Source organism: Neolamprologus brichardi, chromosome 1 (assembly GCF_056152115.1).
Source record: "Neolamprologus brichardi isolate AB-2024 chromosome 1, ASM5615211v1, whole genome shotgun sequence".
Taxonomy (NCBI): Eukaryota; Metazoa; Chordata; class Actinopteri; order Cichliformes; family Cichlidae; genus Neolamprologus; species Neolamprologus brichardi.
The window spans coordinates 18,531,096-18,558,944 of NC_142104.1; the positions used below are offsets into that span (position 1 = coordinate 18,531,096).

The 27,849-nt window shown below is 39.7% G+C and overlaps 1 protein-coding gene across 2 annotated transcripts; it reads left to right on the forward strand.

Annotated features, from left to right (window-relative positions):
• On the forward strand, window positions 1-27,804 carry mindy2 (MINDY lysine 48 deubiquitinase 2). 2 transcript variants are annotated; one of them, XM_087838746.1, is made up of 9 exons: window positions 1-1,005; window positions 1,364-1,421; window positions 4,700-4,764; window positions 13,771-13,929; window positions 16,077-16,179; window positions 17,233-17,375; window positions 19,768-19,941; window positions 20,837-21,031; window positions 22,229-27,804. In XM_087838746.1, the coding sequence occupies exons 1-9, from the start codon at window positions 79-81 to the stop codon at window positions 22,415-22,417; spliced, it is 2,013 nt and encodes a 670-aa protein (XP_087694872.1). In that variant the 5' UTR covers window positions 1-78; the 3' UTR covers window positions 22,418-27,804. The 2 variants fall into 2 exon arrangements, with proteins under 2 accessions (XP_087694872.1, XP_087694881.1); XM_087838755.1 differs by lacking the exon at window positions 22,229-27,804 and having other exon boundaries at window positions 19,768-19,959; window positions 20,837-20,960.
• Window positions 27,805-27,849: the final 45 nt, after the last annotated feature.

The window sequence follows — 27,849 nt, forward strand, 5'->3', positions numbered from 1 at the left end:
CAGAGTTGTCATGGCGTCTTTGGGACCGAAGCTATCGCTGCAATTTAGCTAAAATCTGTCGACAACTCGTAAACCGAAATGGAGAAAAATGCAAACTTGCATCGAGACGCTGACGGGAGCTCTTTGTGTGCTACGATTGCGGGAGAAATGGGCGAACCTGCTACTGTCGCTGGAGTGAAAGGAACAGTCGACAAATGCAAGAATAGTGAGGCTCCTCTCAGTAGTTTGGTTAACGTTAGTTATAATATCAGCACCACAACCGATGGTGCTCCCAGTAATGTCACGTCCAGTACCAGTACCGGGAAGTCTGACGTGCAAGAAGTGGTCGAAGTCCTCCCCGAGCAGCAGCAAGAGGAGGGATACGAGAAGAAGAAGAAGAACGCCGAGGCGAGCGAATTGTGGTCGGGGTCCGATCGGATCAGTAACGGGATGGGGCATGACTCTGTGGTGGCCGCAGAAGACAGCCAGGGTGGTGCCTCAAAGTTGGTAAACAACAAAACCGACGCCTCGTCCTCACCTCCCGATAAAGAGAGCGCAGATGTGCAGGCTGAGGTTTCCGCCAGCGGAGAAAGTGAGCCGACAAAACTTGCCAAACCGACTAATCTGTGTCCGGACAATGCAAACACAGAAAACGTCAAGTCGGGGCTGCCCGCTGATAACGCCTTATCAGAGGGATTGCCGAGTGGGAGTGACCCCGATCCCAGTCTCGGTGGAGAGTCTCGAAGCATAGATTCACTCGAGTCCTTCTCCAACCTCAACTCCTGCCCCAGCTCCGACCTGAACAGTGAGGGGCTGGAGGAAAGAGGATTGGCCTTGGCCCTGCAGAACGAGTACGGGGCTGATGGCACGAAGAGTTCATATGCGAAGGACAGGGCCGCCGGCCAGTCCATATACCACATTAAGTGGATCAAATGGAGGGAGGAGAATACGCCGATCATCACCCAGAACGAGAATGGCCCCTGTCCATTACTGGCCATCATGAATGTCCTTCTGCTTGCATGGAAGGTAAAGGCTTGGAAATGACTGTGGATCAATGCAAACTTGATTTTACACTGATATAATTAGGCAGATTTCTTAATGCATCCCTGAGCTCTGACAGGTTTCATGCCTTTATAAAGAAAAAGTGTGTATTAAGACTTAACTTAATAACACAAGTCAGTCTCATCGCTCTGCATTACCTTTTTTTTTTATTATTAATTTTAGCCAAGACACGTCTTTACGTGATTTCACTAGTTAAACCATCGTGCCCAAACACCTTAAGTGCTTACAGGATATATGATGTACATATCTTTTACATATTTGTCCCGCTGTGTTGTTTTTAAAAATTACTAATGAACTATGGCTCTGCATACGTCTGTTGCAGGTTAAGATGCCACCTATGATGGAAATTATAACTGCTGAGCAACTGATGGAGTATCTCGGTAAGTCTTTGTAATCCTGACAGCACTTAGTCTCCCATGTGTGTTCAGTGACAAGTCCAAAAAGCAGCATAATCCAGTAGCAGTATCTTGGGCTGCTCCTACAGCATCACACTAACCTGTATTTGGAGTGGCGCCCATGAGTCCATGCACTTGTAAACATAGAAGCCTGCAAAGCCACTGAGTTTCAGTGCCCTCATAAACGTTCTTGTGTTTCATGTCCTCTCTAATGAGCGGTTACATACTTAAAGGTCATATACAGTGTTGGGAAGGTTACTTTTAAAATGTATTCCACTACAGATTACAGAATACATGCCCCAAAATGTATTTTGTAATGTATTCCGTTCCGTTACTCAATGAGAGTATTCTGAATACTTTGGATTACTTAATATATTGTCATGCTTTTTACAACTACATGAATGTACTATTGCTGTGTGATTTTATTGAGGGTTACTCGCCATACCAATACCAACTGGATGTTTAAATCTTAACATAAAATGAGTAACAGTAGGGTGGACATTAGGTAAGGCTGCACTTTTTTGCAGCAACATAGAAAACTATTCCGCGCGTATATAAAACAGGTCGAACCGAGGTAAAGGGTCCTCTGGCTAATACGTCGGGTTTGTGTCGGGCTCGTAGCCGAAAACTGGCTTTACTTTGCTGTGTGGGTCAACTTTGCTAGCGAGAGACAGAGAGAGGCGTTGAAAGGCTGCTCCAAAGGAATTTATTGTTTCGGAGAAAAACAAGAACACCGTGTACAGTCCAGTCTTAATAGCTTACTTACAACTGGGCTTGTCAGGCACTCTTTTTGGCTGCAGTGGTTATTATTATATTTACATGCTTCCATCTCCCGCTTCTGCTCCGTGACAACTCGTACTTTTCTCCTTTTTCCTCCCTCCCTCGCTCACTCATAACGGGTATGGCAGTCCATTCACCCTGCAGCACGGACTACACTGCCCATGAGGATACATTCTTTAGGGCGATGCCTGTAACACTCTGCCTATTGCCTTCATATTAAATCATTTTTAAAAAATATTTCTTCACGTCATTATGCGGGCCGCAAGTAGAGGTGACATGAGTCGCGAGATTGAGACACAGGCATTAGAGCCTCTTAATGCGTGTTTTGTTTGGGTTTCCACCAGTGTGGAATTACCAAAAATAGAGAGAGCATAGCCTAACATAGTGGAAAGGAAAAGACCGCCGTGTAATCCCTTTATTTCAACAAAGTAACTGTATTCTGAATACCACCTTTTAAACGGTAACTGTAACGGAATACAGTTACTCATATTTTGTATTTTAAATACGTAACGGCGGCACATGTACTCCGTTACTTCCCAATACTGGTCACATATATATATATATATATATATATATATATATATATATATATATATATATATATATTATAATTCCAGAGTCATCAGAGGAAGAGAGCAGCACAGGGGAATCCCCCATCAGGCAGTCTCGTGCTGCTGCAGAGGAAACAGGAGCTGTGTCCTGTCACTCATAACTAAAATTAAACTTCAAATATCAAAATAAAGTGTCACATTAGCAAGGGGCTCTTCAGAGGTAGAGTCACCGATCCACACTTGTGTCACTCTCCAGTGCACAATGATCCACGTAAGGTTTTACAACAGATTTACTAGGATTACTTGTGTGTGAGACATACCTCGTCTCTGTTGATCACACTGACAGACAGTGGCAGATTTGTGTGGCCTGATCACTATGTGCATTTAAAATTGCTGTGTGCGTGTGGTACCTCGTGCTTGCACATAATTGCGGCACACACAGTCTTGCGTAGCGTTAAGGGGCTTCTGGATAGCCTCTTTGTCGTAACCACCAAGCTCAGAAGTGGTGTTTTTAAAAGGCTGATGGTTGAGTGTCACAGCTCACGAGTAAGCAGCGTAGCATGCCAGAGATCCGGCAGATAGATACAGATATTAAGTGACTGTCAGGGATCAGTGAGTCAACAGGTCAGCAGTGAGGGGTTTTCCCAGTTGTGGACTTGCTGTAGTAAAAGCAGTCAGCTGGCAGGCCCCCTGCTGGAAAAAATCTTGACTTGCACTAAAATCTTTGTCAAGGCTGTCCAGTTCAGCAAGTAAGACAGAAGTGGTTTTTAGGCTACTGTCTGATCAAACATTTTGTGAAATGAAAGCTTGTGTTTTACAGTTGTAGAAGACGGCAGCAGGGCTATACCAAGCCCGAGTGAATGCATCCGCTTGCTTTTCCGGTTTGTTTGTGAAGCATGCATTTGGCACACGATATCATAAGTCCCAATAAAGGTTGAAGAACGTAACAAGCCTTTGCTGAGCTTTGTATTTTTATTTCTTTTTACTCAAAAGCCAAGTTCAGAACTGGGCAGTTATTTCCCACAGCATACGCACAAAGAAACCACTTCATCATTACAATTATAAAGCACTAATCACACAAAAGGAAGCTTAAGAGGCTCTTTTTATTGGATGTATTCCACTTGTTCTGTTTGAGGAAGATGCATATGAAAGCAGTTTTTATCCTAAACGTGTAGCTGTTTTCACTTAATATAGACGTTGTCGACAAGACGTCCATGGCGTTCCTCTGAGCAGTTCTCAGGGAAAATATGTGTTGACAGTGCAGCACGATACTCCTGCCAGTTCCTAATAAATTTATGATTCTTTGTGAAACATTTTTGAAAACCACTTGCTCAAGAGTTTTAAAAGTAAGGAGTAGACGGCAGTAAAACATTCACAGCGAGGGGAAGAATGTATTTGCCCTTTGCAATGCTGAAAATGTTCATCAGTGAGATCCTAATGAACAACAAGACAATTAGCAACGAGCGGAAACCTTTGTCTTGAGATGTAACAGTCACCTGTGTTTTTGGCGCATCTTGAAACTTATCTGTCTACAGCTGATGTACTGTCAAGTCTCAGTTTGTTGAGTGAAGACTTGCATGTTGGTAGTACTGATCAGGGCAAAAACAAATAAATAAAAGAGGAGCCAGACATCTGCCAGGCTCTGCCCTCTGGCACAGCCTGTATTGCTATAGAGGTGAGTCAGCGGAGCTTTCAGGTGACGCCACAGATGACCGAGATTCAGCTCATCCTCCATATTTGTCACAGACCTTTTTTTGGGATACAGCCGACCAGTGCAAAATCTACCAGTGAGCACTAGAAACAGTTCACAACATCTGATACAATCTTTACTCCATGTAATGAGTTCCAATCCAGATAGTAATTGCGTTGCTCTGGAATATGACTCGACATATCTGCCAATATCGCTCTCTTTCTCTCTCTCTCTCTCTTCAGGTGACTACATCCTGGAAACCAAACCTAAGGAGATATCAGAAGCTCAGCGGTTAAACTATGAGCAGGTAAGGCCTGACTCATACCTAAGCAGGCGTGTGTTTTTTGCTTATGTGTGTGTATTAGTAAGCTGCTGACTGTTCACGGTGCTTGAGGAGGAGCGAGGGCTGTTTTGGATGAGTTAGCTCTCACTCTCTTGCTCTCTTCTCACCCTCTCTGTTGAAACGACAAATGTGCAGGTTTAACACGAGCTATCTGCTCTGCTCGCTGTCTTTATTGAGATTTCTTTTTACTACAGTGACGACACTGCCGCGCTGCTGTGTCTCATGTCCTGCCAACATCCCGTGTAGCTGCTTGTTTAAACTACAACGGGTTTGCACATTTGCATTGACATAGCAGAGAAGGGCAGCGGATGTTCCATAATATGGTAATAAGGGTCGAGTTGATTGCAAACTGCATACATACGACTGCAGCCCAGCTTTTCTTTTTCCTTCCATTGCTCTGTATGTTACATAAGATGTGTCTTGCAAGGCCCAGGGAACAAAAAGGGTCCACAGTGTCAGATTATGTTGTTTCACATGGCAGTAAATGCTTAGAGACGCTTGGCTATTACTGAGGCTGTATGTGTGTGGCTCACAGTGAGAGGCTCTTGGAGATGGAGCTGTGGTTCCCTTGCTTCCTCCCATCTCCACTGCCTGCCTCAGAGTGTGGGAGGGGCCCTGCCTCTTCTCCATTTGCGTGGCAGAGCACCAGCACATCTGTGAATGATTTCAAGCCACACTTGTCCCTCGTTCAGAAAGGGCAAAAATAATGCGCATAGTTTCTTCATAGAAGCTCTCTGGAGCGACCTTTCTAAATTTAAGTTGAGCTGAAATACAACCTCTTGAATAAATCAGCAGTGTCCTCAGCATTCAGAGTAAGGGAGTGGTCAGGGTATGCGTTGCATAGTTATTATGGTGGTCTAATCCTAGATACTGGCCTGGGAGCTGTTTTGCATGTGGGTGTCCTTGTGTCCGTTTGCCGCCTGCGTTTGCGGTTGGGCTGGTTGACACAGTATGTGGAGACTACAGCAGCCAAGGCTTCTTGGAAGCTGGAAATTATGATTTACCCTGACTTTGAAAAGGATGCTAGGAGTTCATAACCTAAGTAATTCTATTTATAAATTCCGCTTAAAAGTCATCATCTGTTGCAGGAGTGCATGCGGATTAAAATAGCAGATGCACGGCTGCTCTTTAGCTATTGTTAAATATTTACTCGGTGAAGCTGAGGAAGTGAGTGTAGTTTTGCTAGGCTTTCGTCTCAGTGGACCCAGCTCAACACCGTGATTCATCCACAATCACTGAAGGAAGGGGGCTGGGTTTAAGCATCCTCTCTTGTTCTTATTTAGTGTCATTCATAGTATCGATCATTGTTCACAAGTATTTTGCGCTGAGTGAAGCAGGTACAGTCCCAGCAGCTGTAGCATGACTCTGAATTTCTATATGCCCTTAAGTGTGAATTTTTCATTAATGAAGGCAGAATATTTGTGTGTGGTATGTTTGAAATCTCTGTCTAAATAAGCCAGCATTGACTGTAGTTAATAAACTTTAGATAATAGATAGAATAAGTTACAATTAAAAAAAAAAATCATACAGCCCAGTTTATAAGGTTTATGGAGGTCCTTATGTAGTGCAGATTACTGAAGGAGTTATAGTATGCTCTCAGTTGTGTGGGTTGTGGTATCAGAGCCTGATTTAATCCGAGTAGGCTCTATCTAATTAAAAGATGAGAAATGAATGTGTACGCAGAGTTGCCAGTTTATCAGGTTTGTTGTGTAAAAGGTAATTTGCAGGTCTTTTCAACCTTGTATTTTATAACAACTACAGTAAAGTACCAACTGAAAAAACATTTTATGTATATGGTTATTTTGAATTGGATGCAAGCAGCATGTTTCAAAAATGTCAACAGAAGGAGAACAAAAATGTAGAAAAGTTGTCTAATACTAAAAATAAACCAGGGGCCAGATCTTAAAACTAAACTAACTCTCTGTATGTATTATTGTAGGGTCTACCTTACAATATAAAGCGCCTTGAGGCGACTGTTGTTGTGATTTGGGGCTGTATAAATAAAATTGAATTGAATCAATACGAATAGAGGCTGAGTATTTTGCGATAATGGTCAGTTTTTCTTAAATATTTTAACAACTGAGAGTGTGGTTTTTAATATTTAATGAGTCTTGTACGCAGGGGACAGTTTAAAAACGAGGTTGAATGGCAGTGACCTTTAGGCCACAGGAAGGGTATCCATAAAAAAAATCCTAAAGTCTGCATCCTGTGAGCTAACAAGGAGAGTGACCCTCTGTGGATGCATCAGAGCACACAGCTTGGTTAACTCACACATTTGTGAAGGCACCATTAAAGCTAAACAAGTTTCATCCAGACTCAGTGAATCCGTGCTTGGTTTTAGTGAAAACGGTGGAAAACCACACATATTGCAGTTACACTGTTGTGCTAAGCTGGCCTCCCTGCTGTCTGGACCTGTCATCTACTAATTAGTGTCAAATTTCTCAATGTTTGATGTGTCATCTTTATTTGTTTTGTTTAGTTTTTTCCATTAAATTTCAGTAAATTCTTTCTTAAATGTGTTTGTACAATCTAGTGTAATCCATTGCGAGGGCTCCTTTGCAAAAAATGTATCTCTATGAAGCTTGATGCTTTGACACTGTCATAAAGAAACTGATTTCTTTTAGGACCTGGTTTGCTTTTCTGCTCTATTTGGGGAAAAAAGAAATATTCCCCCCATGATTTAGACAGATCTAGATTTGTCTTGAATCTGATGACCAAAATATTGAGTATCAAACGCTGCAGATGTGAGCCAACACAAAAAGTGTGTCCCACTTTGTGGGACATTACCATCTTGTAAACTGTTAATAATTAACACCTCAGACTAATGGGTCATGACATTATGTAAGACTTCGGAGGCTGCTGGCCTCCATTCATTGACTGATGTTTTTTAGGTTCAAAGATCTATTGTGTATATATATATATAAAGATTTATCTGGCATGTAAATGTACACAGATGACTGCAGGCAGACCCATAAAATATGCATCAGCTTGCACACACAACAAATATCTGACAGCTGTATTCACTATTCTCTGTTTGCTTCACAGTGACATAAAATGTACAGTGCATCCTCTGAATCTTCTGATTTCATAGCGCTTTTTTAAAGTAATGGACATAGAAGCTTTGTAGTAATTTTTAAAACACAGCTGATTACAAAGTATAAAGTCATTAGTGCTGTTTCCCTCCAGACACACGGCATACAGTGCTCAGACTCGTCCCATACTTTTGAAATCATCTCTGGAGTTGCTGTTGTTGTTATGTTACCTACCAACAACCACATGAAAGTCACAAATCCCATCTTTCTGACAGTGTGCGTTTTGATCGTTACTGGTCTTGGAAGGGCTGCATAATTATAGCACTTTAAAATTGGACTTTCTTTTTCATACACCCTTTATATTTCTACCAGAACCTGGTGCTCAGTTGTGTTTCTTCACAGTAACAATCAGATTTTATGTTCTTTCAAATCTAGAAATAAAGTGAGCATCTTCTTATTGTTTCTGCATGACTGGTGTCACGGTGATTTCTTGGCTTCATTATGTTGTAAAGTGGGAACGGCTACATGTGTTCTGTTCTTAATTGGGACCTTCATCTTAAGAAAAGAAATCCTTTTGGGAACAAAGTCCCTCATGTGCTCAGAGAGAGAAGCAGAGAGGCCTGCCCTTAGACACCTTTGCTTAGACTGTGTAAAAAACAAACAAACTGCAAGGCCCCAGCAGAGTACCACGCTAATATTACGCTGTGGAAGTGTAACACGGCGGGGCTAGATGAACGTGTGCGTGATGCAGTGCTAATTATCTGATCCACGAGCGCTCATCTGCTGTTGGAGCTCTCTGCCCTAAAATGAGGAGATGTGGTCCATTACACATCCCTGCTAATCCTCCCATCACTGCCGCTTATAAGCATCCTAATCCACACACTCAGATGAGCCAGCTGTGGGCTTTCCACCTCAGCTCTGTGCACCAAAGGGTCAAAGCTGGAGCAGCCCAGCGCTTATTGGACACGATCCTATCGCTAGCAGGGGGATGTCAAAGCACTTCACAGAAAATACTCTGAAGCCATTGTGGGAAAAACAGGGGAAAAAAGGAAAGATATTTCTGTATTAGATAGTGGACATTTTTCTGCCTTTTTATTGTTTGTCTATTACTTATTTAGTCTGGTGTGGTATAAATGGCTTTGCGGGGAGGTCTTTTACAGTTAAAAGTCCAAAATGTATCCCCTCCTTCACATTTTTCAAAACTATCCAGCGGGCCAGATTGGAGTCTTTACCAGGGCTGGTTCTAACCCCTGGGCTTTATGTTTGACACCGCCGGTCACCCCTGAGTCCACACAAACTGCCCTGAAAACATGAAGACATTTCGATGCTTGCATATTAGGATGTAGTGTATCACAGAAATAAAGTTTTCCATTTGCATAGTGATTCAAACTAGTTCATAATAGTAAGACCATGTTTTATTCATAGTTTTATGGAAAATGTGTGCAAAGTCATGTCCAAAGTAATAAAATTGATTTGTGTCAGACAAAACCCTTAGAAAACATTTCTATAATTCATTTGGAAGCATTTTCCCTACAGCTGCTTGGAATTACTATTATTATTAGTTTGGACAAGAGAAGTTTTTAACTGATTAAACATATGAAGGCATTTTTATAATGCAATACAACTGAGAGAAAATAAATGGGGTTTAATCATTTAATATTAGAATTTAAAAACTGAAAAATGCAAATAAATCTCCACTTTGTAGGCTCGTATTTATCTTTCTGGTTTGTGTGACGGTGGTAATTGGTTTTTGGTTTGTGGAACTTTTTTTTTTATCTTCCCATAGAACACACTATACACTCATAATAGAGTTGTCGGGCTCAGCTGCGAGGCTTATCTTGATTTCAGAGTTAAATGGCAGGAGAGGTTTAGTGCCAGCTGGGAAACATTGCTCTGAGGCTGAGTGCAGGAATTAGTCTCTCTCATTGGGTCCTCAGGTGTGTGGTGCAGTTATGTATATAGAGTATTTGCTCTAATATTCATACGGTGAAGTAAAAAGGCTGGTTTTCTAATTAAATCCTCTCTTACCGATAAAGAAAGAATGCCAGTCGGCTCCACAGAAAAGGATTTTCCACTTACGCACGATGTATTTGTGCCTGCTTTAAAACCTTTTTACTCTACAGAGATAATGAAAATCCACCAGTCAAAACATGGCTAACGAGAATTACAACCAGAGACTTTTCTATTAAAAATTTTCTTTCTAAATGTGAGGAAAAAAATAAAGATTTGCTGATATTTGTTTGAAATATACTTAAAACATGTTTTTGCATTACTTTATCAGAAAAGCCTTTTTTATGTATCTATAGCACACGGATCAGGGTCAGCCGTGTGCTGTGGATCATCGTGTGTATGTGTGCTGCAATAACAAAGGAGGAAAAGAGCTAGCACACACCTAAAACATTACTGTAAAGAGGACGGGGTGTGTTTGTGTGTGTGGGAGTGTGTGAAGATTGCGGAACAGCTGATAGTTACTAAAGATGGCCTCCCAAACAACTTCACAGTAGGTGGAAAAATGTGTGCGAATGCTTTGAGTTTAGAACGAGCAGCATCCCGAGGAAGTCATTATTAAAAACATGGTGTTGTTAAAGCATAACAAAAACCACAACATTTAACTATCTATATTAGGGCAGCTCATTCAGACAACTTTACACCAAGCATGGCATTTCCTTGGGTCCCCAACCGTACACCTGCTAAGTGTGAAGAAAAGAGGATGAGCAGTTGTCAACAAAAGCGGAGTACAGGCGCACACATAGAGATTAATTCCTCTATAGTCAGAGGTTTTCTTATCAGTGTAAAAGACAACGTTTTTCTCAGTACTGTTGGATTTGGCTTTAATTGAAAAACAGCAGTGGCATACAAGCTCTCAGTCAGGTTCTAATATGCAGGATGTGACTGAAACAATTTGAATCTCATGCAAAATGATGCCGTCTCATTCATACGACTGTTAGTTTGTTTGGGCTTTTTCTGCAGGGATCCTGCTCTCTGCCTGTTAGGCCTTATTTTCTTCTTATGTTGCTTATTAGATGGTATCTGGGCTGCAGCCTCTGTGCAGTGATTGTGTAGTCCATGGGCAAGAAGAGTGTGCAGGGTTTGAATGCAGATCTCTATGAAAACACAACAACTAGGTTACGGTTTAGCTTCAGGCCTCCCTGTTTTCTCACCTGTGAACTATGTTTTTAGGTTGCGTTTACTCAAAATCCAAGACCTTCCTGTGGGTTTATGTTCAAGGAGTTGAACATAAACAGGTGTTTTGTTTCGTTTTGTTTGCGCTTCATAGTGTAACTGCTGTGAAACAATCAATCTTGAACTACCGATTCCAAATTTAAGGTCCTTTTATCCACCACTCTTCACATACCTGACCTGTAACTTGTTTAAAAATTAATGAATCAACAATTGAACAAACAATTTGAAGTAGCCCCGCCCATCGCTATCCTGTAGCTTCATCTTCGTCATCAACAGCAGGAAATGGTTTTCAAAGTAAAAGTCTCCAAATCAGTTTGGTTTGTTCCTGACTTCCACCCAGTCAGCTTAGAAATCTGTCCTCCAACATCAAGAATTTTGCTCATAATCAATCTGTGATTTTTAACTCAGTTTTGTTTTGACATAAAACTTAGCAAGGTTGTGCAGTCGCACTTTTTTCAACTGGGAAATATGCCAGAATTTCCCATTTTTCTCTCAAGCAGACCTTAAAAACTCAGCCCACTCATTACAAGGGGAACTAAATAAGAAATCTTATTTTTACAGGAATTTAAATGTTGAAAGCTTTGTCCACTGCTGCATTCACCCTTTTTTCTGTGCCTCTAAAGTATCTGCCACTGTGCACTGACTTGTGTAAAGCACTTTTAAAACATGGGTAAGCTATTAAGAATTCAAACTCGACTTTAAGAACATTTTAACTAGAATACACTGAGAAGTGGGTGAGGGGAAAACTGAAGCAAAATAAAGTAAATCAACACTCTGTTTTATGATAGAAAAATAAGCGCACAGGTGAAACACAATGACATGGAACTCTATTCACAAACTTGCTACAACTGGGACTAGGGCTGTTCATATAACGATATATATCGGATGATGATATAACAACGTCTATCGTTTCATTTTACGCTATCGTTTGTTTCGTGGTGTCGCAAAATACTGTTTACGGCAATATTTTTTCATCGTTTTGATGGTCACTGTAGTGGCTATATTAATTTCTTAGTTCTCTCTTTCTCTTATATTTAATATAACCACACTACAGACGGACAAGCGCCTATTTTTATGCGTTGTGGTTAGCAACAACGACGGTAACACCATCGCGTGTCCGCTTGTTTATGTTCCACATAACCTTTCACAATAAAGCTCAAGATCCTGTTGAGACTTTTCAAAATAAACTGAATCGCGTGAAAGAGCAGATTATTTACAGATGAGAAGTAAAAAAGATCCACCAGGTGCTAAAAAATAAACCTTAGACTCAAACGTTAGAACAGGCTTTTCCCCGCAGCAAGTAATAAATACTCACAAAGAAAACTGGGGCGTTACAACTTGTGTCTAAAAATGTATCGTTTCATGCATCGGTTAAAACACTCGATTCCAGCTACATGATGGGCAGATGGAAACACTTTCCGCAAGACGAGCTACCCGAGATTCACAGAATTTACAGAAAATGTTACATTTTTGTGATTTATATCCTTATCGGACGATAGAATTCTTACATCGGGATATGAGATTTTGGTCATATCGCACAGCCCTAACTGGGACCGGTCATATCTGACAAATAGGCTCAGTCATCCAGGTTTTCCAGGATTGCCAGTTTGTGCTCTCTGTTTGGGGGTTAAAGGTTTGTAGTTCCATAGGTTCGATGCCCAGCTCCTCCAGTGTCCATATTAAAGATCTTCAATAAGATGCTAAATCCAAATTTGATACATGCATGTGGGTGAGACAGGTGTAGCTTAAAAAATATAGACCGCTATGCACTTTGAGCATCTTAAGCTCTTTTTTTTTTTAAAGCATAGAAAAGTACAATATAAATAGAGCCCATTTACCACACCTTGTACAAATCAGGAGCCTCTGATTCTCTCCTTATTTCTGTGCCCAGCCACTACTGTCGGGTACACGGCATAAAACATGATCTAATCTGAAAGATAGATGGATGTGGATTCAGTTTTTTTACTTTTTCAGGACTTTTGTTTGTTTGTATTTTTTTCGCCTCGTGGTATCACAGCTCAGTCCGTTCATAGCAGCCACAGTGGGTTTGTTTTGTCACAGTGTGATAGCGGCAGGGGGGTGGTATCATGCGAAAAAGTGACGTCAGTGCATCTTTCGGCTCCAGTGAGTCATCTCCCATCATCTGGTCATAAAGACATGACACATTGAGGGAAGAAAAGACATTTAAAGTTGATCTTACCAACTGCTGCAAGCAAACAAAAAGTAAAAATCTGCTTTACTTGAATTTTTGAAAGGAAAAAATAAAAAATTATTATTAGCCGCTTAAAACATAGTGATGTCGTTGAGTTTAGATGAAAAGATGAACTGTGTGTGGTTTGTTAAGGTGTGAAATAATCACAGCAATATTTAATTGCATGAAGTTGACTTATTGAGCAAAAAGTAAAAAGAGCAGTGTAGATGAAAATAACTCCGCTACAATAAAATAATGTGATCTGACAAAACTACATGAAAGCAGGTTTTTGTATTGGTGTAAGTGACAGCTAATGGTTTATTTTAAAGTTCTAAAAATTGATCCACGAGGACCCCAGCAATGTTGACTGTGCAAACAACAAGGATTAGTGTTACAGGTAAAAGCAGTAAAAGAGGATGTAGCTCGTGGCACTGTAACATTTTTAAATTGCACACGCAAATATGTCTTCTGTTGTGATTACTTGCATTTTTTCTGATCAGTTCAATTTTATTTGTATAACATCTGTGTCTCACGCTGCTGCGCTGTGTCCTTTCTGTTTTCTAGAACATGAGTGATGCCATGGCAGTGTTGCATAAGCTGCAGACAGGTCTAGACGTGAACGTGAAGTTCACCGGGGTGCGAGTCTTTGAGTACACCCCAGAATGCATTGTGTTTGATCTGCTGGACATCCCTCTTTACCACGGCTGGCTGGTTGACCCCCAGGTGAGATGGATCTTTTTTTGCCTTTACTGCCGTAGAAATCGGCCCGTTTTCTTTTTCTTCTTTTTTTTATCTTCAACATAATATGAATACTGAAGGATTCTCTCAGTTTTCTGGGTTTTTTTGTTTTTTTTTCTCCACACATATACGTTGGAGGTTGAATTCATTTTAGTTGTAGTCCAATTAAGTAGTCTTGTTCTAACTTATTACAAAGACAAACTGCTACTACTTCGTACACTTTATTAGATGCACCTTTGTAGTACCAGGTTGGATCCGTTTTTGCCTCCAAAACTACTTCTTTATAGCATATATTTAAACAAGCTGATGAAAACATTTCCCTGAGATTTTGGTCCATATTGTTATGATATTATGATTATGAGTCCCACAGTTGCTGTGGATTTTTCCAATTTTGGTGGTCCCCTGCAAATTGTAGCTTCAATTTTCAGTTCTTAGACCTGGGTCTTCTGCTGCTGTCACCCATCTGCTTCAAGGTTTTACATGCTGTGCATTAAAAGATGCTCTTCTGCATACATTGGGTGTAATGAATGGTTAGTTGAGGTAGTGTTTCCTTCCTATCATATTAAAGAGATTTTCAGCTAGAGAACTGCAGGTCCGAGGATATTTTCTCTTTTTCAGGCTTGTAAACCTCGAGATAGTTGTGTGGGAACATCTCAGTAATTCAACAGTTTCTGAAATACTCACATCAGCCCATCTGCCACAACCACAGTCACTTAAATCACCTTTTATTCCCATTCTGATGCTCAGTTTAAACTTCAGCACATCCTCTTTCATGTTCACATGTCTCCATGTATTGACTTGCCCCCTTTTTTGTTTTTTAATGTGTGCTTTATTCTAACATCTCATACAGTGCAGCATCATTTTAAAGCAGTTTTACATTTTAACAGGTCATGTTTTTCTTTATTTGCATGCCACATGACTTTACATCCTCGATAAAGTCATTTTAAAAATTAATATTTCAAAACAAGAGCATAAAAACAAATCGTTCTGATTAACCCCACAAACAGGGAGGAAATTAATAAACGATTAAACAAAAAAATGTGCCAAAAAGAATAGAAAGAGATGTGGATTGAATAACCTTGTTGTAATTATGAGGCCATTGCAGAGTTAAAAAGCTTTATAAAACAGAGATTTTCTAGCTTCAATGACTTTTAGCTAAATTTATGTGTTTGCATGCTTTTACTTCCATATGTTTTGTGGTGGTGGATTAAGCTTTAGAAACCAATTTATAATACATTCAGTGGGGGCACCTGGAGCACAAAGACTTTAGTCTTAGGGTATTATTATTAGATTTGTGAAGAGAAAAACAATAATGTTAACAATAATTGGATAAAAGAAATGACAATTAAACAGATGAACAAGAATGTTTTTCATTTGGTTTTAAACTCGTCCAAAATGTGTGCCAACATTATCAGAGCACGATGTGGTTGCTTGTTCCAGCAGCGTCTCCAGTATCAGGGGAGAGTCGGAGAACAATCATTTGTTCTGCTTCAGAGGACCTGAGAGGTTGAGTTGGTTCATAGCTTAGGAGCCTGTCAGAGAGAGGAGGTGGTCTTCAACCCTTAAAAAAATGAGCCATCCACTATAACGCATGCACCTTAACAGAAACCTCTTTATTCTGGACATGAGCAGAAATGATGAGTGTAGTCTCCTAATTTCAATACAAGCTACTGGAATTAGTCTCCAAATGCAGCTCACACCGTACCTCTCCATTACCACGTAATTAGAATTTACTCTTGTACCAGTTTCAGCTCACCTTTTCTTTGAAAGTTTTATTTTTGTTCTATTTTACCAGCTTTTCTTTATCTAATCGTTCTCCAAGTCCTTATGAGTCATGATAAATTCCCACTTGCAGATGTTTACAGCAAAAACAGATCTGACATTAAAAGGTGAACTTTTAAGTGCACTCTCCCATTTGATCGTCCTTTTGAGAAACGTTAATGAAAGGTCATGTTCTTTATAAGTGTGTAATCTGTATAAAGACTTAATAGGTGAATGTAACAGATTTTAATAAGTTAACTTTTTCGGGGGCTGCTGTCATAAATATTCTTTGGGATTTTCTGCAGCTTTTAGTAAAACAACATCAAAGCTTGTTGAATGTTCTTTCCCACACTTTTTATCTTTGATTACAGATGCATGATATTGTCAAGGCAGTGGGCAACTGCAGCTATAACCAGCTGGTCGAAAAGATAATATCCTGCAAACAGTCAGACAACAGTGAGCTGGCAGGAGAAGGTAAGTGCTTTCTCTTCTCTCCTGATCTGCCCGACTGCTCTAATCTCCCATTTCTTCTCTTTTCATCCTGTGTACTTGAAGCTGGAGAGAAAAGAGAAAAGTTGTACATTTTAGTAAAATAATAAAAAGATTTTTCTTTTTTTTTTTCTTTTAAAAAACAAAAAAATCTGAAACATTTTTTTGTTGGCATTACATTAGACATGCTTCCCCAGAAAACCACAGACTGAGTTTAGATAAAAACCAGGACATACTTGTGACTACTCATCAAATGACCTATTTCCTCGGCTCACAGCGTTCCTACCAGCTGTCTGTAACTTCTCAACTAAATATTTGCTCAATCAACACTGAGCTTCCTAAGTAGTTGTCAGCTGGGCTGCTACCACATCGACACATCACCGCATTAGTCGATGTCCCAGTATGGTTCATTTAATTATCTTGGACAGAGATTAAATTTTGAGAAAACTGAGTTTTGAGTAAAGTTGATTAAATCTTTAAAAGATTCATTCACAATCTAGGGTAGAGTAACCCTAGATTGTGAGGGAGCAGCATTCAAAACTCAAAATCAGTGGAATGCAGTGGTAGCATTCCACTGATTTTGAGTTTTGAATGCTGCTCTGTTGTACAGATGTCAAATGTGACTGTAAAGGTTGCCAGTTCGAGCAGAGAGTCAGAGTTGCTCAGAGTGAGGATAGACATTACAGCAGAATTTCCACAAAGCTTTCCAAGTAGCGACCTGTGTTCATGAATGAACTGGGATTGCTTGATTGGAGTCCAGGCGACTCATCCAAGTGGTAGCTCAATGACAAAAATTGCTTTTATGGGATCTAGCACGTGAAGCTTAAAGCATCCAAAAGCAAATAATAAAATTATTTTTATAGGGATTTAAACGGGAAACTAATCAAAACAAAGGAACTAAAATTTATAGTCACCTAAATCTGCTTTATATTCACCAAGGAATTTAAATCAATTAAAAGTCATCAGTGTTTCTTCATTTTCTAATCTAACTTCATTTAATTTTCTGTTTTGTGTTTCTTTTCTCTTCTCTCTCATTAGGCATCGTAGCAGAGCAGTTTTTAAACAGCACAGCCACCCAGCTGACTTACCATGGACTGTGTGAGCTCACATCTACGGTACAGGAGGGAGAGCTCTGCGTCTTTTTCAGGAATAATCACTTCAGCACCATGATCAAGTACAAGGTAAAACTACCAAAAAAGTAACAGCATATTTGCTCTGACTGTGAACCTTATTGATGTAACTTGCATTTAATATTTTCCTGATCAAGACGGCATTTGGCAACCTTCACTGTACTCTTAATGGCAAGTTTTGATACCTTAGTATATATCAATAAAGACAAGGTTTGACGATTTTTCTAAGGGTAGTTGCATAGACAGAGACCACCCTGTCGACACCCAGTCGTTCTGTTCCATAAGCAGGTCTGGAATATGACAGAAACTGCTCAGCTCAGAAAAGAGCTTCAAGAGTTACTCTTAGTATGCTTTAAAGGGGTAAAGAGTTGAGATTTATGTAAGAAGCCACTGCTTCTTGCTATATTGCAACAGCTTAAATGGGTCAGGACGTCATGATACCATCTGTCCCTCTAGCAGCAACAAGTCTTGCAGCCCTTTAAATGTCAGTTGTTGTAGATTGTATGTGATATATGAACACAACGTATAATCCGTGGGTTTTTTTTTTTTCTTCAATCGAGGTGCAATTGGTTGCACAGAGGATGTTCACCTGGGAGAGCAGTGTCCAAATGACCTAGTGGGAGGGGCTACACAACATGCATAACAAACCTACTGAAGTGTTAATAAGTTACAGTTGAGCTCACAGAAAACAGCTCAACCACTTTCTTGTTTCTGATGAGTAGTTCTTTTGCCTTTAAGTGGCATCTGTGTAGTTAATGATATGCTTTAATATATTCATCAGTCTGAAGAAAGCTGTTTATTTACATGTACATAACATTAGACACCACATTCACAGTGACCCTAAGAGGGTCATTGCTTACCATATATCTGCAGCAGGGAATAACCTTTCCTGTTATCCAGGGAAGGGGAAGTGAGTGTGTGTTCTTTCATTTTGAATAGTACACTTGTTGCCAATATAAGCAAAGCAGTGCATGTGTGTGCCCCACAACCATCAGACAAAGCATAATAACAGCCCATGGTCTCTTGTAATCACTCCAAAGCAGACCTTTGCATGAACTTGTACACATACATGCTAAATAGCCTTATTTATCTGTGAAGACTGTATGTCTAGGGTCTAGCATGTGATTTAATCTGAATAGTGGTACGTTGTTTTTATTCTTCATAAATAATTCTCCTTCAGTGAAATCTTTTTAATATGGGGATCCGAGGAAGGGGATCAGATAAATACCGAAGCACTTTATGTCCGACATCAAAAGAGTTAATCCTGTGAAAGAGTTTATTATTATAGAACAATCAACATTTCCTCAACTTAATATTTTGTAACCAAACTCATTATAATAATAATAATAATCATAATCATAATGAAAATCACAATAAGAGCAATAATATAACTTTGTCTGTCTACATACTCGTTCCATGATCCAAAATTCAACAACCACACTGGCACACAGGCACATCTTAGGCCTGTGAAGGTTCTTATCTAGATTACATATTATCTCACCATGTTACCTAGCAACCACCTAGCAACAGACTAAAGTGACCCATTTTTAACTTTAACTAATGCACCTGTAAAACCTTATAAAAGAATCATATTTTAATGTTACAGCAGTAACTATTAGTAACATCTAATAGCCTCAAAATGTTAAAATTATGTAATTTTTTTTACACCATCATGTTGCCTGGCAACCACTTAACAGTGGCCTAAGGTGGCATTTATATGGTAAAAGCTGGGGTCCTGAGTAGGGATGGGTATCGTTTAGGTTTTATCCGATACCAGTGCCAAATTGATACTTTTGAAATCATGCCGGTGCTTAAACGGTGCTCGAACCGGTGCTTAAAGAATGGACACAAACTTTGTCCAAAAACCTCTTGTGTTTTTATTTTTAGCAGTCTCTTTTTTTCTGCAAAATGATAAGCACGGTCCAGCCCCACGCACGGAGCGATCCGAGCTAACTCGCTAATGGAGATTTGCCACACCTGCAGTAGATGTGCTCTGTGTGAGGTCTTGCAGCAAGCTATCAAATACGGTGCATTTCTCGGCTTTTAAAAGAACGCTATGCGTCGCCAGGTGTTTCATCAGATTCGAGGTGTTACCTCCTTTGCACAGTATCACCTAAAGCACAGCCATAATGGCACCGGATATCGGTACCCATCCCTAGTCCTGAGTCCTGTAAATATATCAGTTTGCCAACACCACCAACAGACCAACTAATATTGTGGCATTGGTATGTATTATTAATAATGATCATTTAAATGATGAAAATAGAAAATGGTAGACAATCATCTCTGGCTCCACAAAGCTGATAAATTCTGACCTTCAGCGCTATCACATTGACCAAATCTGACAAATAACCTTTGAAAGTCCTTCACCTCCTTTGTGGTGGTGTTTGTATGTTTGTATACACTGATAAGATGTGTGTAATCTGTGTGTGTTGTTTCCCAGGGCCAGCTGTACCTTCTGGTTACAGACCAAGGTTTCCTGACGGAGGAGAAGGTTGTCTGGGAAAGTCTGCACAACGTTGACGGCGACGGCAATTTCTGCGATTCGGAGTTCAGGTTGCGGCCTCCTTCTGATCCAGAGACTGTATACCGTGGCCAGCAGGATCAGATAGACCAGGTCTGAGCACTGATGCAGGCAAGACTAGCAGAACCAGTAACAATTCCCGTCCAGACCGTGATGTGTTTAAATGTGTTGTGCTTTTCACACCATCAGTGTGACACAAAGTAACGTTTTGGGGTTGTTGTTTTTTTTAGCTGCTTTAAAGCATTGGCCTCAATGAAACACAACACCAGTTCCCATGAGACACAGAATTATCGAAGTGAATAGACACGGGAAATGAAGCCAAAGAAATAAACTCTGCCTCAACCCAGGCTAAAAAAAATATATAATGGAAACTTCTTAAATAATAAATGTGTTGTAGCTCCCAGTGCAAATCACATACAGGGCAGCCTGAATAGCACCGGGCAAGGCTGCATGGCACCTTGCCCTCCTCTAATGCATGCTTCACTGTGGTCCCTATCAATGCATTGTGTTTGTCTGTGATGCTCTTTTACCTGTTTCACAGCTGTCTTCTTCTCGGTGGACCAAAATAGATTGAACACAGATTTTCTGCCTCGCTCCCACACATGCACCAATGAGACATGAACAGAGGGGCTATTACTTTTTATTCTTCTTCTTTACTCAGGTCTAGCACTCCTTATCAGCAAAATTGTTTTGGTAAGAAAACTGTATTTTATGGATGACTCGTGACTTCAGTTAGATGAAGAAAAAACTCCCCATCTTTACAGCGACACTGTGCATAGCATAGACAAGGAAACACTTTAGATAATGCACTCTGACAAAGTAGACGACAGACACAGTTGTTTCTCCGAATAAGGAAAAACTTGAGGCTTGTGACCAACTGTTCAATAACCAGAACACAGTATTTGATGCATTTAAGCGTCGCAGTGATAGATTTGCTCATAGGTGATTCTTTCTCCACCTTTATATGTGTGTTCATGTCTGTTATCAGGATTATCTGATGGCGCTGTCACTGCAGCAGGAGCAGCAAAGCCAGGACTTACAGTGGGAACAACTCCCAGAAGGCATCAGTGATCTAGAGCTGGCGAAAAAGCTTCAGGAGGAGGAGGACCGACGAGCCTCCCAGTACTACCAGGAGCAAGAGCAGGAGCAGGCGGCGGCGGCGGCAGCAGCAGCACACGCACAGGTAGGGAGGGTGGGAGATAGGGAGATAGAAGCAGGTAAGAGAGGAGGTAATTTTATGAACCACAGAGGGTAAAGTTTGCCTTTTGGAAACGGAAAGATGTCTGCATCAGAGAGCGGAATTACAAAGGAGGAACTGATGATGAAAAGGGGAAGGTGATAGCACATAATCATCCTTTTTCTCCTTAATTCATGTGAGCAGAGTATAAAATTCAGGAAGTGGACAAAAAGAAATAAAACAGAGAACAGAAGATAAAAGTAAAACTCTTCAGTTCTATTCACATCAGTTTCTTTATACAGGTTTTCTCCTTTTTTACATTTTTCTTCCGGCTGCTCCTTTTAGGGGTCGCCCAAGTGGAGCATCTCTCTCCATCACACCCTATCCCTAGCATCCTCTTCTATCACCAACCCTCTGCATGTGCTCCTTCATTGCATCCATTTATCTTCCCTGTGCTCTTTTCTCTTGTCCTCCAGCCTGGCAGCTCCATCTTCTACATCCTTTGTCGAAAATATTCCCTATCCCTACATGTCCAAACCATCTCAGCCTCGCCCGTCTTTGTCAAAAAATTCACATTTTTGTTGTTGTTATCCACGAATTTTCAATTGACTGTTTTACAAAAAAAAGTAGATATAACGTTTTGGAAGGAAAGAAAGGGTAAAGTGAAATTAGCCAAATGTGGCATAATATTTGGATGTAAATGATGTGATATTTAAAATCTCCATATATCAGTATCATTTCAGAAATGCTGAAGAAGAGGTCAGAGGTCCAAAGTACATCATATACCCATCTAACATTCCCAGTGTGCCTATATGTCATTAATACAAACAATTGCAGTAAGAGATGCAGTTTTAAATAACTCTATATATCATTATTACTTTGCCCATCAGATCAATCTATTCACTTTGAAGGAGAGGTCAGAGGTCAAGTGTGATATATAATAGATTTCTATATGTTGACAAGACACACACTTGTAAGAATCACAGTTTTTAAGGCTTTTTCTCAGTTTTCAACCAATCAAATTATGAAGTTGACCTTGAAACCTTGGTGCATGTAAGCCAACTATTAATGGTTACCTCTCAAAGTCTGTGTAATTAATTCCAGAGAGAGATTAATTTTTGGTTGATCATTTCTTGCCACAGTTTTTCAACAAATACAAACAAAGCTGTAAATTTCTACTCTTTTGCTGTCCTGTTCGGGAAGGAGGGCCAGCAGGATGTTGCCGAGGGGGCCGAGACGGACAGAGGTGGTCCAGGAGCAGGGGGAGCAGCAGCCAGCGGTGGCGTAGCAGCACCGGCTGGAGCCACACCCAGCCCGGGGAAACAGTCATCTAGTGGGGAGCGTAAAAACAAGAAAGAATCAAAAGATAAAGACAAATGTGTTATTTTGTAACATATAGCTGTCTGCGTGAGTGTGCATGTGAGTGTTTTGTGCATTTGCTTATCTGTGAGAAAGGGGACAGAGTTTTTTCTCCATGGACTGGACACACACAACGCACAGCCCCCACTTGATGGCAAACAAGGGAAGGAGACGATTGAGGAGAGATGTGACTAACAGAGGATTTGCTGTTCCCAAACCACTGGTGCCTGCTATCCTCTATCCTCAGTGGAACCTGGACATCAGAGGAAGGGGCAAAACAACAACTACTACCCCTTCTCTTTCTTAGAGTCCGCCAAACTTTGTTACAAGTTGCACACTATATTTGTGAAGGGAGGGAGGGGGGTCAAGTTTATCTGGGGATGGTGTATTTTATAGCCAACGACATAATCCGAAGAAACAAAATCTCACCCTCTCACATTCTCTTCTTTTACAAAACTTAATTCACTTTGGTCATTTTTTTCAGTAGTGCAGCTTATAAGCTTTTTTGTATGCGTCAATATTTACAAAACATATATAGCCATTGATGCCAAGATTCACATTTTATTTATCTGAGTAACCTGTAGCTTTGGGAGAGGATCTATGTTTTTTTGTTCCCTTTCTCTCAGTCTAAAGGGAAGTCGATGTAACGCCACTCGTGTCCCCTCTGAAACACTACATACTAAGGGTTAATTAGCTGCCAGATACTGTAGCTATGTTACAACACTCATCACAGCTTGCCCTGTTCAGATTTGCCTTACCAGAGTATGGCAGTGTTGTATTCTGCTCTGTCTGAATGTGTATGTGCAGTAAACGTGTGCTACTTTGGTATAAACGTGTCATTTACTGAGCATCACTGATGTAACAAGGTTGCTTTTTTTTTTTTTTTTTGTATGCTGCATCAGTTAAGCTACACATTTGGGACATTTTGTGTCTTTTATGTTGTGACTCTGTTTCACAAAAACAAGATTTGGGACAGGAAAGCTGAAGATTACGTTGGCACGTTATGTCTGAATCTGATGTTTCTGAGACGTGCCTATCTTTCGGCAGATTAGGTTTGCGTTCGATGGCACCTAGTTTAGAGTGAGTGGTAGTTTGAAAGTCTGTTCTGACAGCTTCCTGTAGAGTGTGTGTGTCTGTGTGTGTGGAGACACTGTTAGAATCAGGGCTTTGAATTCAGTAATCCACACACATTTCTCTTAAAACAGAGGTCCTTTTATTAACATATAAATTGGACTCCAAATATGTGACATCAGGATCAGGATATACAATATGATAGAGTCAGATTTAACAGCAGGCCGATAGTATCCTATGATATTAGCCATTTGACAGTTTGTCAATATCGGCATTCATAGTGGCCAATAAATGTAAACTAATAAAGTAAAGAAGAGATGGGAGAAACACCCTTCAGCTATTTTATGAGTGTTGATGTTGCATACTTTGTCCACCAGAGGGCACTTTGCAACTTCCTTGTTGGCAACACAAGTGTTTGGAACCCAAACGACTGCCGGGTAATCCGAGCAGAGTCGACCATAAACGAGAAAATGAAAATAAAACTAAAAAATAACAAATGTTACGGAAATCTGTTTGTTTTGTGGCTAATTTATTGTAAAATCAGATTTTTAAATCAAGTATCGGTATCTGTATATATCAGGCTCTACAAGATAATTTTCAACTTTGAATTTTTCTCCCATTGTTCTCCACAGTTCTCTCTTTCCTTGCCCCTTCTTAGTCAGCTTCAGAGAAGACTAATTTTATCAGATATTTATGAACATTCAGGCCCAAAGTTCGCAGACAGAGCTGTCTTTGGAGGTTGTAGGAAATTCTGTGGTATCACCTTTAAACTTTTGTGCATTTTCACTGTGGCGCTGCGCATGCAGACACATGTACATATTTATCTAACCCATTCTTATAATTTAGCTAGTGGTTTGTGCCATTATTGTACCATGGGACTGCCTCCTGACAAACTTTTTCTATCTACACATTCCAGTCGGATGCCTTGACTCGAGCCTTCTGCTAGAGACTGAGGGAGACAGTTGGCGTAGGAGGTCTTTGCAGTGCTTGTAAAGTGGTCTCCATTATTTTGTTGAGTGAGAAGAAAATTCTCTGTCAGGACAGCAGGAAACCTTTCTTACAAGCTTTGTGTGATGGCTGGAGTTTGTGCTCCCCATTTGTTTCTTTGGCCCTAGCAAGGCTATGTTTTGTATATATATACATAACTACAGTTGAATATATAACGCCTTACAGCATTTCAGCATATTTTATAGGACAAAAGGAAACAGGCGTATTACCAGAATGAGACAATCCATACATTTTTCACGTAAACGTCAGAACTTCTCTCAGGCCTTTTTTGACGGGACATATCCTCGGGTGTCTTTTCAGATGTTAATGTTTCTAATGACACGGTTCCTCGGCCTGAAGTCACTATCTCAGTCGCAACTTTTAAGTATCCGTTATATGTACACACCACACAACTATTAGGACACTTTGAAGGACTTGACACTAACACTGTTATTGACAGCTGAATTCATTCAAATAACAGTAAAAAGCAATGGACTGGCTGGTCCTGGTGAAAAATAAAGACCTCGCTGAACAGGGTTAAGGAACATTGTTACTTCTTTGCAGATTTTTTTTCATGCACCTTAAAGTAATAAAGTAATCAAAATTTCTCTTTAAGAAGATAGAGGGGAGGCTTTCTGATTATTTTTTCACCCTGTCTTGGCCCATCAACAACATGCTGATTAAACATTCCAGAGGAGATTTTTTTTTTAATTAAACTTTATTTTAAAGTTGGATTTGATTTTGAAGATTTTTATGTGGGTCTTTGTTTGAATACAGCGTGAAGTTACACAAATGCCACAGATTTTTACTATTGTTTCAGATTTACTACTGTGCATCCGCTTGCTACTCCTAGTCATTATCACCTGAATTAAGTATTTTTGTTGTAATGTGTTTGGTTCACCCTACTTCCTATGATGAATTGATCAGAAGGATATTGTGTGTTTAATGTCTCAAAGTGGTCTCTTGTATGCCTTGTAAAAGTGATGGTGGGGTAAATGCTGTAAAATTAGTATTTTGACAAGGTGATCGTTGAACATATAGTTGTTGTAATTGGTTTTGCACTGTTACATTGATATGCACTAACAGAAAAAAAACATACCTCATTTTCTACAGAACACAAATTGTGCAAGAGTGCTATTGTTTTTTGGGTACCTTAAAAAAAAGTAAATAATGGCCAAAATAATAATTCTTAGTAGCAGTTGCTCTTAAGCCAGCTAAATAATACGAATTTGTAAAAGTATGAAAGGGCTGATTAAATGTTTTGGCTTAAAATGAAAGGATACATCTGTTACAAGGGGCCACTCTGTTTCCAGAAATGGCGGGATGTTGTGCAAAATGTAAAAATAAACAAAACACAACTTTGCAGAGAGATGTGGAAGCTTGTTTCAGCCACTGAAAAAGGAGCCATTCGTAGTTCATAATAATCTCACAATGTTGACTTACTTTTTCAGAAGTTTGAGTTAGTAACTCCAAATTGAGAAAATAACTTGACATTTTGACTTGGCTTAGCTAAAATTGTTTGGGATTTTTTCAGTGGCAGCAACAAGCTTCCATAGGGAAACCCTGTTTTGAACTTAAATAGAAAAAAAGGCAACATATCAAATATTAAAACTGGCGTTTTGTTTTTGTTTGTTTGTTTAGTTTTTTTACTTTTTCTTACATATGCACATTTTGATTTTGATGCCAGGAACGCATTTCAAATAAATCTAAAGTTGCATTTTCTTTTCACAATGCCATGTTTTCCCCTTTTTCAGAGATTTTGACTGTGTAAGCATTCAAGTTTAGTAGCCAGACTCTCTAAAAACAGAGCCATGCTGTTGTCACATCCCTTTCTTCCGTGTGAAACACGTTGGTCCAAAATCTGTAGATATTGTTCAGCATTAATGGGACCTTTGCAGATTAACAAATTGCTCGTGTCGCTCATGGGCCTCCGTACAATCACAGGTGCTGCTTTTTAAACAATCTGAACAGCCCCTGTCCTCTTTACTCTGGAGGACGTGGTGCCAGTGGTTTCCAGAAAGACCCTTCAAACCCACACACAGTTGTCTGCTTCGGCTCACTCCACTATAAAAGAGACCGTGGTGTTTATGGATCTTGCTATACATGAGGTTTTTAACTTTGTGGATGCAGCATCACTGCTTGCAGAACTGTTTCAGAGTCCACGCAGTGACTCCCACCATGATTATCCCTGTTTTTAAGGCAGTGCAGCCCCAGAGCCTGCTGATCCTCAGTCATTCAGTTCAGGTTTTTCCAGCTTTGTCATTTGTATTGAGAGATTTTGTCCAGATTCTTTGACTCTTGCATTGATGATGAAAATGATGAAATCACTAAATTCTGTGCAGTTATCAAATAAGAGCACTTAGATGCCTATGTCCGTTTTTTTTGTTGTTTTTTTTAATTTGTTTGTTTGTTTTGGGGTTTTTTTTATTGTGTTGCTGGCTTCAAATTCAAAATGAGCATTAAAAAATTGCTTAGTTATAACATATGGCACTTTTGTAGTATTTATAATTAAATGTATGGTTTAAATTAATTTAAAGTCTTCTTGTGGTTTAATTTATATTTTTCACAGCATCCAGATGTTTTTGGAAATCGGGTCGTAGCACCGCTTCAATAGAAGCAATTTGATATATTCGTAGTTAGCGGTACATCTACACCAGACTCAAGTATACCAATGCAAAGGCTGGAGTTATCAGCTCGGTGCTGACAGATGATGACAAAAAATGCAGGAAAAAAAAACTGGTATTCAATTCCATCAGCAAAAAAATGGTGTAGGTTAACCCCTAACTATTTTATTTCCCATCAAATCCATCATTTCATTACACAATGTTCTCAAAGAAAGGCAACAGGTCAAAAGTACATAAAAATGTGAAAATGCTTCATCAGGCTTGAGTGTTTTCATTAATGTAGCAGAGGGAAATGTTCATTGTTGTTGTGTGACAGATAGATCCAGAGTGCTGAACAATCTAAGGGAGATCTTTTCTTTATTGCAATATCAAAACTCTCAGATTTTACCCTGTGATGCATGTACAGTGTGGGCTGAAAAATAAAGAGGAGTAAAAGTTCATCATCAATTACCCCAAGAAATTTATTTTCCACTGTCCGGCCTGTTTTGTTTATATTTCGCATAAAAGAAGCAAACAAAAAGGAAAGCGTTTGTGAATATGGGAGGTTACTCATTTGTGTTGATTTCAATGTTCATGTATTTACATAAATGACCAAATAATGTATGTAGCCTTTCACATTACAGTCACATATTGTATATGGTGATATATATATAAATATATATATATAACAAAATGCCTTATAGACGAGGGACATTCAACCTGATTAGAAGTTACCAGGAAAATAAAAAACTAAGATAAGTTGTTGGTTTGTTGTCATTGCTTTGAAGTCTTAATGTCTTTTGA